We start from the raw sequence: 16,294 nt of genomic DNA, 5'->3' as shown, positions 1-16,294 counted from the left end.
TGAGATAATGTGATTGTTGTCATATTTCTATAAAAATCTAAAATACATGTTTGTATTAAAGTAAAAATGGATGATAAATACACCTTTCGTTTGGAATTAAATAGCAAGCACTTTGAGTGTCTTGTTCATCATATTTATTTTCATATAAAAGCAACAGAACTGAAATTATATCGTGTTTATTAGCAACACAGCATGTGAGTGAGAATAACGCGATATCCGCCTTTGATCTCATTGGTATCTGTTCCACTTCGAGAGGGCCGTCTTGACTGTCTTGACTGCGCTTATTTCACTCCTCCCCTAACTGCAGCCGCCTACCAGTGTTGCCAACTTGAAAGTAGCAAGATGAGAACTTAGATAAGGTTTGTCCAAGCAGTTGCTATATTTGTCCCTAAACTTTTGAAAAAAGTCTCAAAAGGGGCGGGGAAGTCGCTAAATCTAGCTACAAAGTAGCTAAATTGGCAACACTGCCGCCTACTCTCGCCTTCATTTCAGGCGAGGCGAGGCGCATATCAAACAAGCCTAATATAAGTGCTGCAGCATAATTTGCCAAATGTTCCGCCCCTTCTTCCCCCTCATTGGAGAAAAATCACGTTCAAAAAAGGCGCTTGGGATGACTTTCTTTTAGCCTAATAATTTTACATTTTTACAATGTTTTTGTAATGTATTAATTATCACGGGATGTAATAAAAAACAATTAGTCCTATACTAATACTAAGAGTAAATATGGTTCGAATAGCCTATATTTTAGTAGGCAATAAATATGTGGCTATGTTACAGCTCCTCTTTGAAGCTCTTGTGTTTTTCTCCTTTTCCATCTCTCCAATCCTATTCTGCACACAGGTGATTGGAGATGACCTTTGTTCCCCCTTTTGTTGCAGTTTGCTGATTTTTGTAACATAGTTAATTGCTTTTCAGATAAAAGAGTGGTTTCAGTTTAATATCTTGCAGGCTAATTGATTGGTAATAAATAATTGATAATAAATAGATATTGATGATAATAAATCATCAAAAAAATATTGGGCTTGTTTTGGGCTTGTTTTTAAAGCTGTGGTTGCTTATTTGTCTCGCGAGATTTGGCAACAGTGCACCACACGCATGCGTCGCGGTACTCTTGTGAATGGCCGCGGAGACTGACACAGAAGAGAAGAAATCATTGAATAAGTCATTATTTTTGTTTTCTTTGTGCACAAAAAAGTATTCTCATAGCTTCATAAAAATACTGTTGAACCACTGATGTCACATGGACTATTTTAACGATGACTTACTATGTTTCTGGGCTTTGAACGTGGTAGTTTCCTTGCTATCTATGCAGGGTCAGAAAACTCTCAGATTTAATCAAAAATATCTTAATTTGTGTTGCGAAGATGAACGAAGGTCTTACAGGTTTGGAACGACACGAGGGTGAGTAATTAATTCATTTTTGGGTGAACTATCCCTTGAAGATTGTATGTAAACATTACCTGAAAGACTACATATAATATTAGTATTAGAAATGTAATTTGTCATACTGCGGGAGATCTTTAAATTTAACTAGAGAAGGTAGAAACGTTAAAAACAAAAAGCCTAAAAGAAGTGACAAGTTACAGGACCTACACAGTAAGATATACACTTTCCCTTAAATATTCATATAAATGTTAAACTTAAATCTTGAAATAATATATTTTTTTTAATTATATTTTAGTAAATAATTAATTATTATTAGTAGTAGTAGTAATTAGTAGTGGTGCTAATAACATTAAACAACAAGACAACAAGTTGGTCATATGCTGTCAACATGGCAACCCCCATAAGGGGGCGACTTGCGCCATGTAAAATAAAACAGCTTTTTCTGTCACTCACTGATATGACTGAAATCTGCATAATCAATATAAAGTGCATGCATATCGTTTAACTATATATGCACGCATATATATGTACACATATTTCTCAAAAGTGCTATTTATTTCTTTATGTATGAACCTTTTGTAATGAACAAAAAGTCTCAAGTGTATTGATATAAAGTTGCTATTTTATGAAGTTATTACTTTAATACCATCATCAAATCAACATGGGTTTATAGGCCAATAAAATGTATTACATGAATTGTCTTAAATGTAAATCTGGACACTTTAGACACATTACCTGACAGGAGTGGGTGTCGGGCCCTTAACATGCCTCACAGGAGAGGGAGACTGCTGGCGAGCAGCTGACACTTTAGTCACTTGTGAAGGGGGGGATTTGGAGGTTGGTTTAGGCGGCACACGAGGTGGAGTCTTATGTGCCAGCTGTTTGGTCACAACCCCACCCTCTACTTGCATGTGCATCATGGCTGTGGCCTCATAATGAGCTTCCATCCTCTGTTAGAAAAAAAACATAACAATTTACGCATTGATCTAAACGGTTAATGAGACTTGTGTTGCTTTCTGAAAGACTGCTGAGGCTTATTCAATGTTGAGACTGTCACTCACCTTCTCCACTCTAGTCTGTCGGGTCTGTGAAATCTGAGAGGCTGAAATAATCGTTTTTGGCTTCTTTGCAGGTACAGCTTCTTCTTCACCTGTGAATTATTAATGAAAATCTTGTCCAGGCATTTTTTTCATAAAAATAAAAATGCATGCAACAAATGTTCACCAGCTAAAAATCTTACCTTGAACAAGCAACTCAGCAGTTGAAGTTGCACGTCCACTGCTGTTAGAAGCACTGACGGAATAAGTTCCAGAATCTTCTGGGAAGGCCTCGGCAATCAACAAACTGTAAAGGTCTCCGTCTTGAACAATCTGAAAGTCAGCAGAGCTCTGAATCTCAGCTCCCTCTCTGTAGAACTTGACCACAGGTGCAGGGATTCCTGTCACTCGAACATCTAGTCTCACTTGGCTCCCTTGTCTCACAGTCATACTCTGTAGTCTCTGAATGAAGTTTGGTGGCGCAGTTTCAGCTGGAAGTGAATAGATGGTTAAAGCCATTAAGTGATTTTTCTGAAATTTAACAGAACAGTTTCACACATTCTATTTTAGAGGATAAAATAAACCTTGCCTTGCATGTTCAATATAAATGCACATAAATCTATTTTAAAGGGACCTTTAAATTATTTTTTAAAAGAAGATTTTCATTTCCTGAAGAAAATATTAGTGCTTGCAAGACAGCAAAAGTTGTACATTCAGATGGATATTATCAAAGTTAAATACTTTCTTTACAGTTTACAAACACCAAAAATAGATAGCACTATTAGCACAGATAATGTATTTTTAGAAGACTGAAATTACCCAAAAAACAAAGGTTAAATGTAAGTTATTAAAGCTGAAATAATTCCAGAAAATTGTGAAGAAAGAAGAAGAGAAGTTACAGAAAATATGAGAATATCAATTTACAGTGTGGGAATAATAAGATTACCTTTACTCGGACAATTTAAGGGAATTTTCAATTCCTTTCTTTTTAAAATTTTTGCGATACAAATAAAAATGAAGTCATAAATAATGGCAGTAGATATATTTGACAGATGTACTGTACCCCATAAAATACTGATAAATTCTTGTCTGATGGTGGAGATTACCGTATACCAACCTGATAATCAAGTCATTTTTCCTGATAATATTTAAGCAATAGCATCATGTGTATGATTATCAACTGTTTAGAATCAGAACTAACGAATCAACGGATGTTTAAATTTCGTGTCTTTTGTAGCGTCTCACTCACGACAAGGCGTTCAAATAAGTTCAACTTATTAAACTTACTTAAAAAAATATAGTGTCTCTACACTAAAATGTTATTTAAAAATGTTGTTAAACCTGTATATACTTGTAAATGTTTTTTGCTTTGACTTCCTAGGTAAGGGGCTGGGGTTCAAGGCTTTATTAAAGGGGTCAGATGCCCCCAAAACCCCCATATTTCAATCCCCTGTCAATACAGCGCCACCTTTCAAGCACTGTAAAAAGGTGACACACATTCCTTTCCATAAATTCCCCTAGCAATGGTAGCCTGGATGTGTCATTTAACAGTATCACTGGAGATCTTTACCACTTTCTATAAGAAGTAACAGTCATTAACTTTATGAGCCTAGCAGTTAATCCACATATTTGCTTACTGTCGCTCTACTCAAAAGCGCCAGAATACCGAGGGGGAATTCATGACTCTTATTTGATAACGGCTACAAATTAAACTGTAATCACTTCAATCATTATCCAGTGAGGCAGATAACATTTGAGTGCAGTAGCACAAATTTTAGTAGTATTTTGGCAGGAAAACTTATGAGTGTTTTTTTTTTCCTCTCTAATGACAATAGCTAAAATCAAGGTGCATGTTATGTTGTGATGTTACCTGTAACCAGCAGTTCAGCAGTGCTAGTGGCTTGTCCAGCACCATTGGTGGCTCTCACAGAAAATCTTCCACTGTGTGCGGCTGTCACAGCGGGGATCATCAGAACAGCGCGGCCATCGCTGAACGAGATCTGAGCGCCGGGCAGAGCGGCAGCAGTAAGAACCTGGCCATCACGAAACCAGCTCACCTCTGGAACTGGATTACCTGTGGATTATATTATCAAATATTTTATCTAGGCTTTGACACATACATTTCTTAATCCATAGTCAAAATTCATGTCTCCTTAGTGGATAGAAAGATGGAGCTGGAGGTCACTGTTGCATATTGTATTGTATTTAGTGTTTCGTTTAAATTCTGACTGAACATGCATATAGTATCATAATAATGCATTTATTACATAGCTTTATTATGATGCTGAAACATTGCATATTCAAATAAATAATTTACTGCATTTTATTTGTGGGTTACATTCAGCTAAACTTGAGCTTTTTTATGAATGAATTGTTTTTTTTTTATGCATTTGTTTTTATGAATGCATTTTATTGCATTCATTTGTATGATTTTTTTTGGTTTCATTTATTTATAAATAAAAGTAATTTATGAAAAAGATTGAGATCAAACAATAATGGCTGAATCCCCTGCGGTGCTTCTGCAGACCCCCTTTGGAAAACGCCGATTCAGATAAACTCATAAATGCTAAGTCATGTAAATCTGCAGCACTGTGTAAACACAAACATTCCTTTAACTTATTTCACGTTGTACACTCGGGTGTAAAAGAGTCAAGAAGAATACATATCAGCAATGGAATGGCAAAGTGGGAAACATTCTTACCACTAATTTGAGCTTCGAACGTTGCAGCACTACCCTCAAGTGCCACAACGCTCTGAAGCGGCTGTGTAAATGTTGGTGCCTGTGTCGACATGGTGGAAGGCACCCTAAAGGAAGACATAGAATAAAATGATAGTTATAGCATAGAAAAAAATATCTTAATTCAAAAAAATACAAACAGTACTTTTAGCTGTGTTTAAACAGACTGATCATTAGTTTGATCCCTGACAACCTGGTAGAAGCTGGCCTGTCACTTGAGATTCAATAGCTCCACTGGGTGTTAGGCCAAAACATTTGGGCCTCATATCAACTGACAGCTTATGGGACATGACAGTAACAACTGGTGCCTGTGGCCCGCGGTGAGATCTTTTTCCGGCATGACGCATAATTAAGAATAGCCCTCCAGTTATAAGACAGACAGTCCTGTATCATCAAATCTTGTCACGACCAAAAACGAATCTAAATCAGTGGCTTACGCATCTTAATTCAACTTGTGACTCATTGTCAATGCTGAATTGAACAACTGGTCTTCTGCCAAGCAATACTAAGATTTTATTCATAAACATACTACATAATCACATAATCTTAAACTGTAAGGTTGAAATGCTCTGCATTTAAGATTCACAAGTATTGACTGTCTGAAGAAGAAAAAAAGTTATTTGAATAAGAGAACTTGTATATAATTAGAATTTAAAATGGCTGACAGGAACTGCTAGATGCATGACCTTTACCTAAAATAGATAGAACAACTGTGACTGAACTGAATTCAGATATAGTTCATATGGAAGTAATTTACTGTAAAAGTACTGCTATGTTTGTATATAATAAATAGGGTAGTTACCTGGATAGCTATCACTAAATAGTTTGATACTACATACAGTATCTTAGATCATTTACATAATTAAATTCATAAAGATAAATCAAAATGAAAACTTCAAATGAAAGCATTGCTTTGAAATATACAACCACAACAACATCTCTGTACTTTTATTGCACTTTTTAACAAGACTAGCACTTCATGTTTCAGGCAGAATAATTTGACATACATTATCATTTATTAAATTGTTTAAAAATAAATTATATCATCCTGTGAATGGCTTAACCATAGCAATAATTTAAAAGTACAACCAAGTTCACCAATATCAAAAATAATTATTGTAGACGTTAGCAAACACCCCATATATCAACTTCAAGAACCACAACCTGAAAATCACAGACTTAAGATCCTCAGTACAACAAGGCTGAAGTTTCTAAAAAAAACATTAAGAAAATTCATTTAAACTGCAATTAATGTCCTAAGCACACGAAACCCAGTGTCACAAAAGGAATCCTCTAAAAATAGTCAGTACTAAGCTTGATTGACAGTCACCATGTGGCACATAGCTGGCGGTGCAACTGATATCTCTGCTGCTGATTCCCTTAAAAAGACATCATGGCCCAGCTGGGTCACCACTCTAATGTTATCACAGGCTATTCTTGGCTATTCTGAAATCACTGCACCATTTAATAACCTTTAGAAATGAAACCTCTTAAGTCAAAAGCAAATGAAAATGTATTCTAATTGCTTAAAATCTGTCCCCTTCCTACTAAATCTCTCAAAGTGAACATCAAATTTGGTATTGCCACTCTGTTTCTTTGTTAGAAGCACACACAAAAAGCATCATTAGAAAGCATTGCACTGACACATGGGTACAAGAGCACAAAGCGTACTTACTTGTATCCACAAGAGTGCCTTGAATTGGAGGGACGGAGCCCAAAGGGTTTTGTCTTCTGAAACAAAGTCCTTATCCAGATATGATTTCAGAAAACACAGTGTGAGAACGGTTGAGCCTCGAACTATCCCCAAAAAACAAAACTACACAGGGTCTTATCCGTGTAGTTTTGCTTTTTCCCTTGCAATCCCTACACCCGAGGCAAGGCTGGGAATGCTCCAACTGCTCAGAAGTGTTAACATGGTGGTTTTACTTTATATACCCCTTGGCTAATCAGCATCATCACTACATTGCCGTGCCCCATTGGTCGTCCCCCATGAGGCATCATGGGAGGTAGAAGCCATTTCATGCAAGCTCACACCTGTCACCCACTTTACTTTACACAACGCAGGACCCATTATCACAGGGTGGCTGAAACCCCCACACCTAAAGAAACAGGAAAATGCCCCTCAGAAAGAGAGAAATCTTCACTTGCTTTATCTCATAAATGAATCAATCACTGTAACAACATGTTGATCCTCAAGAAGTGAAAAGCCAAATGGGGGAGAAGGGCTGTCACTGTCACTCAGACTCTGGGTGTTCAAGATAAACGATAAAACAGTGTTTACCCATCTGTCTTTCTTTTTTTTATCTGTATAGTGAGGCAAATTGCAGTGAGGATTGTTAATGCTTTGAAAAACAGAAGTTGATATTATATTATATTATTAACGTTACCGTCATTGTGGGACCAAGTTGGTTTTGCAGCAAAAATAAAAAAAAACTGATAGAGGAGACAGTGTTAAAGATAGGCAGTGACATGTAAGAGTGGAATGCATGACTAGTGATAGCACTGACAAGGACTTTTGTGAGACAACAATCTAATGACAAAATGTGACAGCTTTAACTATAACAAATCATATTGCTTTATATAGCTAATTTGTCTTCATTCATACCTCATACATAAACACTTACATATATAAAGATCAATTCTGATGAATTTGACAAATTTGTCCACTTTCAGCAACAAGCACTGAACAACTTAGTCACAGCTGTTTTTAAGTTGTTTATTTTTGTTCAGAATGTGCATATGACATTTATTGGTATTGGATACAGAATACTTTTGCAAGGCAATGTATACCAACTTATCAGTAGCAAACAACAGTGTTACAGATATTATAATTAGGAATAATTCACAAAGAATGAGAAGATCAGGCTCGGTGAACTCTGATATCCAAAGTTTTTCCCCTATACAGTATCTGATGAGTGATAATGGGTTTTCCAGATCATTCTTATACAGTATGTTCCATAATCAGTGGCCTTTATGATGGTTTTGGCTTCTGTTAAAAAAAATGTATTTATTTATTTTAATGTGTCTATTGTACCAGTGGACACATTTTCTTCCTTCCATTATGTCCCTCTCAAAAGTATGGTGACAATGAAACAATTGCAGAATGCTAGTGGTTTCAGACTTTGCATGCTGTTTGACTCACTTGGCTCTCATCACATGCTGCAACCTTATAATCTTTCTTGCATAGCATTTGAGAATAAGTGCAGTGTGAGCCGAGGTCTTCTTCCACTAATAAATTCTGTTCATCCGGTCTGGAGAGGAAGCGTGGAGTGACCCTGTACACTGAGGAAATCAGGTTACATTGTGATTTACTGCACTGAAAAGATGAAGCAGGAATGATCACATCATTATCTCAAACAAAAAACGGGCTAACAAAGCTTTTATAATTCAAAAAGGGTTGTCATACTCCAGCTTGAGCCTCAATAAGCATGCATTGGTTTTTCAAAGCTGCCTTTATTGTTTACTGTTGGGAAAGAAAAGCAGTAAGTAAAGAAGTAAAGTTAAAAGTACAGGGCCCATGTCTGTGCGACAGCTGTTTCTGAATCGGGTGTGGAATGACGCCTCAGACACCTTCTCAGTAGGGCGACATAGCAGTGAAGCAAAGGTGTAACCTGAGAGCCCTGAGTTATGCTGTGCGTGATAACATATATAACTGTGTGATTGAGTTATCTTTTATCATCGTAATCATGAAAAGTTCAGTAAATATAACAAAATAGAACAAATGTTAACACCAGATGTATAGTTCCCTCAAAATGCAAAATTCTGTCATCACAATTCTATTTCTTCTGTTGAACACAAATGAAGATATTTGGAAAAAATGTCTGTTTTTATTTTATTTGATCCCATTTAGTTTAATTGTACGGCCAAAAAACAACAACAAAACTATATATGCGTGTGTGTATATATATATATATATATATATATATATTTATTTTTTTTATTTTTTTTGGACATGAGGGAAAGTAAATGATGCCCGAATTTTCCTTTTTGAACCATTTAGCAATGGGTTTGTTTAAAATGAACACACAAACTCTTTAAAAATAAATAATTTAATTGTAAAATGCTGACCAAGGCTTCATTACCATCACAAAGGGAACTGCATGCAGATCCACGGCTACTTCCATAATATAATTCCATAATAAAAACACAAAATAATTCAGTTCATGCTGAATTTGAATATATTGAAAAACATTGTTATAGTGATTTTAGTGTTCATAGCCAAAATGAACAAATCTGTGGGTAGTTGATGCATGTCAATTATATAAAAAAAGGAACAATTAACAAAAAAAATGTATGTTAACATTTATGAGTGTATACTGTATATAAAATATATATTTAGGTCCTGTGCCTAACCACCATTTCAAAACACTTTTTGCCTTCACAAGTTCACCGAAAGGTCCTACAGTGTGACAGATTAATTTTTAAAACTACAAATATTCAAATGTAGTCTTTCAAACAATATCATAAGAGCTGCATGCATTATAATTCTAAAATAATTACTAAACTGCTAGTTTAGAATAGTTTTAGATGAAGTTTCATATCAACTATGTGCTCTTACATTTGTGCAGTCACCAAAGACAGTTAATTCTGTGCACACCAATGGTTATGTGACGTGAAGAAAGTTTAAAAGTGAAGAGTCCACGTCCATGTGCTTTTCCTTATGTTAATGGCAGTGTCCATTATAACAACAGCAGATAGAGAAGACACAAGAAGAAACAGAGGGTGCCGAAGCAGGTGTGCCAGTCCAGTTTGAGAATGTCTAAGTCAGGGCTGTTGTTACCTTTGACCTGCAGCATGGAGCTGGACGTGACAGTGCCGGCTGAGTTAGAGGCAGTGACCACATACTGCCCAGAGTCTCTCACTGCAGAGCTGTGAATGAACAATGCATGTTTGCCTTCTTTATGGGATAGTTCTATGTGCTCATCATTGGCCAGTTTGTGTCCATTCTTGAACCTGAACAAAGAGTGAATTATTATGTGTCACAATCACACCACAGCAAAAAAACAAAAAAAAAAAGTGTGGGGGGGCACACATGAATACACACTCAATGAAAGAGAAATTAGAGGTAATGTTAAAGTGGAAGGTCCTACAGAAGTTACATAAAAAGGAAGGTTTAGAGAAAGGAATTGTGGATTAATAAATTAGTATACATGGAATATATGCATGACAGTGGAAAAAAATAATTAAAGTGAAATGAGATCAAAATTAATGGAGAAAACATCAACTTTCCTCAACAAACCTGCTGCATGCAGGCAGACAAAAATATATATGTATATATTTGTTAATCTAACTGAACTACAAATACTATGCTTTGTGATTAAGTTTTTAACAACTGGAATATCAATCAGTATGTTTTATAATGAGAATTTGCCACCCATTTAGATACAATAGCATTTAGATTATTAATAATCCCTATATACTACACTACTGTTCAAAAGCTTCCTGCTGGTACAATTTTATTTTGTTAAAAAGAAGTCTCTTATGCTCACCAAGGCGGCATTTATTCGATTTATCTGATTAAAAAACTGTAAAAACATTAATATTGTGACATATATTACAAATTAAAGTAACTGTTTTCTATTTGGATATATTTTGAAACAGAATTTATTCCTATAATGGCAAAGCTAATTGTTAAGCAGCCATTACTCCAGAATTACATGATCATTCAGAAAACATTTTAATATGCTGATTTGTTGCTCAAGAAAGAAAGATTTGGTGCTTTCTTATTACTTACTGACCCATTTGAACAGTAGTAAATATCATATTGTATTATATTATTTAAATGTGTAATAATGTATATTATTAATAGATATTAATATTCATATAGAATATTATATAAAGAAATAATGCCTAGTTCCTCCTCCAATTAGCAAAGAATGTTTTAAATTATGGGTCAAGTTTGTTATAAGCTACCCACCAGGTTAACGTAGGCTCAGGGAATCCAGTGACTTCCACCTCCAGGGTCACCGGAGAGCCCTCCATTACTGTGGCATTAGACAAGGATTTGGAGAAGTTAGGGCCTGTGCCGCCTGCCAATTTTCCCATAACCTTTTTGGAAGATGCCCGTCTGATCTCCTCTCGGATGGCTGTGGGCTTGCAGAGATCCGAGTCCTGCTCTGTGGTTAATGGAGTAGGGGTAGCATGCGTGTTATTGGGCCGACCTAGACTCGTACTAGAATCATGCACACACTTTTGCATCTCGATACGACTCTCATGCACTGAGTGAAGTGTTTCAGTGATGCTGCTTGGTGGTAGGTTGCCAGATTTGCTTTTTAAGATGTTGGATATGGTGTTTGATACAAGGCTAGGGGCAGGTACTGTGAGGGGGCTTTGAACAAAAGAGGACGACTCTGCTCTGAACCTGGCCCCCAAGCCAGTGGTGGGAGATGGGTAGCTCTCGGCCTGACTCGACATCCACTCCCGCTGCCTCTGGTGTAGTGTGTCGCCGTGCTGGGAGTGAGACTGGTGGCTGTACTGGTTAATGCGAGGGCTGTGAGAGCTCACGCGATAGCCGTCATCAAGGTCATTTTCTAACTGAATAATGTTGGATTCTGGAGTCTCGGATAAAGGAGGTAGGGAGATGTCATCTGGGGAGGTGCATTCGTACTCATCATTGGATTCCTCAGTGAGATGGTCAGGCTGGAAGTCATCTTCAGGTACAGGAGCTGCTGGCTCTGGTGTCGCATGTGGCAAATATTCCTCCTCTAAAGAATGATGAGCGGAATTCTAGAAACGAAAAGAACAGAAAATCTGTAATTATCCCTGTAATATCATTTTGTGTTGCCATTTTTTGTTAGTTAGCATTTAAAAGTACCATTAGAAAATGCACTAAACACAAAAATCTGCTTTAAAATACTAAACAATTAAGTGTTTTTCGAGCTTAAATATATTATACTGATATACAAAATATACAATTATTCTATTAAAAATATTTCATGTGATTAGTGTATAATTTATAAAAGAATATATGCATTTTACATGTCCACAGAAGCAATAGAAATGATTTAAAATATTTCTAAAGTCAAGATATTGATGTAAAATGTTTTAAAAAGTTTTAAAAATGCATATAAAATTCATATATAAATGTATAATTTAAACTTTCTTTTTTAAATTACCCATTTAATTGATCAAAAGTGGCAACAAATACATTTATAATGTATATAAAGGAATGTTTTCAACATTGATAATAATTAGAACTGTTTCTTGAGCACCAAGTAAGCATATTCCATCACAAGAATAAATTAAATTTCGAAATATATTAAAGTAGAAAACAGTAATTTTAAAATTTAATATTTCATTTGAATTTTTTACTGTATTTTTGATCAAATAAATGCTGTGTAAGAGACTTCTATCATATTACAAAACAGTCATTTTAACTAATACAGCAATTATTAGTTTCCGTAAATATTTTCCTGTCACACCACTTATTTACCACAAAATAACAGTGAACTATAATTTTAATTGACAAAACAAACACAACCTGAATTTTCAGAGGAGCCAAAACACACATAAGAGACTTATTTAATAAGTATTTAATTTTATTGTGTCATAAAAGTCATATTGTTGAATGTAGCCATTTTGGTTTTAAATGTTCCACCCTGTCACATATTCATATTATCCCAAAATATTTACTTACCTCGTAATGTAATTTAATAGCACTTTCAAAATAGGCCTATTCTTTGTCTAAAAAAAATATTAAAATCTTACCAACTTGAAATTTGCTAAATAAACAAATAAATGGGAAATGACTCCGTGTCAAAAGAAGGCTCACCTTGGAATATGAGTGAAAAGGATGATTTCTACTACAGGCCTGATACTTGTCCTCAGAGTTGGTCTTCTGAACAGCACACTGCAGCTCCCTTTGGATGTCTATGATGCTGGGGCGTGATACGCCTGGATCCCGCGGAGGTGGGGTTTCTTGTGAGTCTCTCTTGGTTTGCTGCAGAATGTGACTCCTCTTATGCCGCTCTGCTGGGGAATGGCTTACATTAATGGTGTGGGAGTGAGAGTGCATCTCTTCTCTCCTCTCTATAGTAGATGTGCTCGTGATGGTCTCCGCTTTGCTGGTCTTAGAAAAGGCCTCCTGTGTGTACAACCTGGTCTCTGACAGCACTTTTTGATGCTCTGGATGATGTTTGTCTGGGAGATCTTGGCATTGTGTCTTGCGAAGCTGAGGTTTCTTGTTTTCTGGATTCTTGCCGACAGGCATCTCTTTAGTACAGTGTGGGCCTGTCATCTCAGGGGTATGTCCACTTTCCTTTGGTTCAGGCTGAAATGGTAACGAGAAAAAGCTATGGCTTAGGGTTGGGTGATTTTTTTGAATATTCATGATACATTTGCAGTGTTTTTGCTGATTATATAAAATTAAACAACATTGAATAATGCGATGATTTAAATGCTCTCTTTTTTTGTTTACTTTGTTTCCTTAAGACGGTCAATACACTGGTTTTATGCTCCTTGTCTTGTAATTAAACTTGAGAGTTTGTATGTGAGTGTGATTCATTTCTGTGAATATGTTTAATGAATCAATTCAAAACTCTAATAATGATTCTTTCAGAGCATATTCATCAAATATTCACATAATTATGTTATATTATTATTATATTTTTACTCAATTTTATTGAAATTGAACTTTAATCGTAATTTACCGCAATAAAAATTTTGGATGAGCAATATAAAGGATGATGTATTTCTGTCATCTTTGCAACTGCAAGTCAAAGTGTTATTGGTGTTTACCATATCAATGGTGTCCCGTTTGTTGTTGTCTTCAGGTGTTAGAGGCTGTTTCAAGGTCTCCAACTACATAAAGAATTCATATAAAAATATTAGTAGAACTATATTTTATATTTTTAGATATATATAACTCTCAGATTAATGTACCTAGATTAATTATTTTATGTAAAGTAAAATAATTATGTTTGACGTTTTCATCACCTGAAGTTTGGCCTCAAGGTCCAGCAGTCCATTTGACAGTTCCTTTATTGATTCCACAATTTCATGGTGTTTGTTGATTGTTTTCTCCATATATTTCTTTCCTTCTTCAGCACCTACATTAAAAACAGCAGTCATGCTTTGAGGCCAGCAACACTACTACAACTTAATAAATAAACATTATTATCCCTTAATATTATTTATGTAACTTTTTATTGGAAGTTTCACATTTGAAAAGAGCATGTCCACTTTGTGAAAGCACAGTATGTTAAACTAGTAATTCTGGGTTTTGAATGGGTCAGAGAAACATAAGGGATTTAAGTGGTTAAAACAATTAATGCCAAAATTGCTGCTATTACTTTTATACTTATATTTCAGAATGCATTCTTAATTTCTCACCATGTAGCCTTACTGCCAGCTCTGTGATCTGGCTAATTCTCTCCTCTTGCTCTGGGATTGTGGGCCACACAAATTTTTCAAACTGTTTGTAGAGAGAGCTGACTGCTTCCTTAGTCTTACACTGAGAGGAATATTTACCCACACGTACAATTGTGGAGCTTGCTTCGTCGCACCAGAACTGATACTGTGTTTAAAATGAAAGGTGAGAGGAGAGACTATTTTCAGAGACTATTTATAGCCATTTATTTACTGTGATACTGCTTTAGAGTCATACATGAGCAAAGCATATTCAATTTGTTTTCTACTTAATTTAGCAGCATTATCAATGGAATGATCTGAAAGTCAACAGAAATACAAGTAAAATTGCTGCTGAATTGTGATAGTAGCTCCTATTGGCTCATTACATGTTCCTGGCATACCCCACCTCCTCTAAGGCTTGCTGGAGCTTGACATTCATGTCCAAGTTCTGTTTGTACTCCTCCACCGCCCTGTCAAAATCGCCCACCTGTCTCTGCAGCTCATTTAAGGCATCCTCAATCTCTCTGAGGCTGTTGCCAATTAAATGCCTCTCACTGCTGCTGGATACTTTCAGAGTGAAGGCTTGCAGCTTCTTTTTCAAAACCTACAACAGGGAGGGATTTGGATATTACATTTTATAAATAGACTACTGTCAAAAAAACATTAAAAGACAAAGAAATCTCCTGCAGGTATGAGTCTGTATAATTCTGTCACTGCTGAGTGAAGATCCTCGAAATACATACACATATATACACACACACACACACACACACACACATATATATATATATATATACAGTATATATATTAAAACTAGCAAGAAGATTAAAAGAAAGCCTCCTTACCTGTAGTTTTTCAATGTAAATCTCAATTTGCTGGATCTGATTTTTCACCGCCTTTAAGTTTCTCGACTTCTCATTTTTCTTCATGTAGTTGAATTTCAAATTGTTGAATTTCTTTTTGAGATCTTTAAAGGACTCTCTCAGCTTAAAAACAAATAGGAAAAATGTTAATGTAGCAATAGAAAATCATGCAAAGAACCACTGAAAGACAGCTAACGGTTAAAGGGATAGTTCACCCAAAAATGAAAATTTGATGTTTATCTGCTTACCCCCAGGGCATCCAAGATGTAGGTGACTTTGTTTCTTCAGTAGAACACAAACGAAGATTTTTAACACAAACCGTTGCAGTCTGTTATTCACATAATGTAAGTGAATGGGAATCACGGCTTTGAGAGTCAAAAAAAACATACACAAACAAAACCAAATTAAACCCTGCGGCTCGTGACGATACATTGATGTGTAAAGACATGAAACGATCGGTCTGTGCAAGAAACTGAACAGTATTTATATAGTTTTTTTACCTCTGATTTACTGCAATGTCCAAACTGTCCTGAGCACGTCCTGAGCACGTTCGCGTCTTCTTCTTCAGCCGGCGCGTGGCACATCTTCTTTTTCTTCTTGCTTTATGGTGGATCGCAGACTTATAAGTGCATTACCGCCATCTATCTCTCAAATGGACCATTGACACTCCTAATTGAGATTGTAGATAGAGTGTCAATGGTCCATTTGAGAGATAGGTGGCGGTAATGCACTTATAAGTCTGCGATCCGCCGTAAAGCAAGACGAAGAAGAAGACGCGAACGCGCTCAGGACAGTTTGGACATTGCAGTAAATCAGAGGTAAAAACTATATAAATACTGTTCAGTTTCTTGCACAGACCGATCGTTTTGTGTCTTTTCACATCAATGTATCGTTACGAGTCGCAGGGTTTAATTTGGTTTTGT

General features: G+C 35.9%; 2 protein-coding genes across 3 annotated transcripts in view; both read right to left on the bottom strand.

Moving 5' to 3' along the window:
- ttn.2 (titin, tandem duplicate 2) overlaps positions 1-7,052 on the bottom strand; it is a 170,151-nt gene extending 163,099 nt beyond the window's left edge. The window contains exons 1-6 of the mRNA XM_016445616.1: positions 6,836-7,052; positions 5,125-5,228; positions 4,294-4,497; positions 2,627-2,914; positions 2,448-2,536; positions 2,122-2,336 (exon numbers count right to left, since the gene is read on the bottom strand). Coding sequence (XP_016301102.1) covers positions 2,122-2,336; positions 2,448-2,536; positions 2,627-2,914; positions 4,294-4,497; positions 5,125-5,215 — 887 coding nt within the window. The 5' untranslated portion in view covers positions 5,216-5,228; positions 6,836-7,052. The remainder of the gene's footprint in view (positions 1-2,121; positions 2,337-2,447; positions 2,537-2,626; positions 2,915-4,293; positions 4,498-5,124; positions 5,229-6,835) is intronic.
- Positions 7,053-8,060: 1,008 nt separating this feature from the next.
- The window catches only part of ccdc141 (coiled-coil domain containing 141), a 29,546-nt gene continuing 21,312 nt past the window's right edge, over positions 8,061-16,294 (bottom strand). Inside the window, exons 18-27 of one of the 2 annotated variants that reach the window (XM_016445619.1) lie at positions 15,354-15,494; positions 14,915-15,112; positions 14,491-14,674; positions 14,095-14,207; positions 13,897-13,959; positions 12,932-13,429; positions 11,078-11,886; positions 9,941-10,113; positions 8,303-8,442; positions 8,061-8,149 (exon numbers count right to left, since the gene is read on the bottom strand). In XM_016445619.1, the coding sequence (XP_016301105.1) occupies positions 8,132-8,149; positions 8,303-8,442; positions 9,941-10,113; positions 11,078-11,886; positions 12,932-13,429; positions 13,897-13,959; positions 14,095-14,207; positions 14,491-14,674; positions 14,915-15,112; positions 15,354-15,494 (2,337 nt within the window). In that variant the 3' untranslated portion in view covers positions 8,061-8,131. Of the gene's footprint in view, positions 8,443-9,940; positions 10,114-11,077; positions 11,887-12,931; positions 13,430-13,896; positions 13,960-14,094; positions 14,208-14,490; positions 14,675-14,914; positions 15,113-15,353; positions 15,495-16,294 lie in introns of both variants that reach the window. The other variant, XM_016445618.1, reaches the window with a different exon arrangement.

This window comes from Sinocyclocheilus anshuiensis, unplaced genomic scaffold (assembly GCF_001515605.1).
Source record: "Sinocyclocheilus anshuiensis isolate Anshui unplaced genomic scaffold, SAMN03320099.WGS_v1.1 scaffold179, whole genome shotgun sequence".
NCBI lineage: Eukaryota > Metazoa > Chordata > Actinopteri > Cypriniformes > Cyprinidae > Sinocyclocheilus > Sinocyclocheilus anshuiensis.
This window is presented reverse-complemented; position numbering and strand designations above follow the sequence as displayed.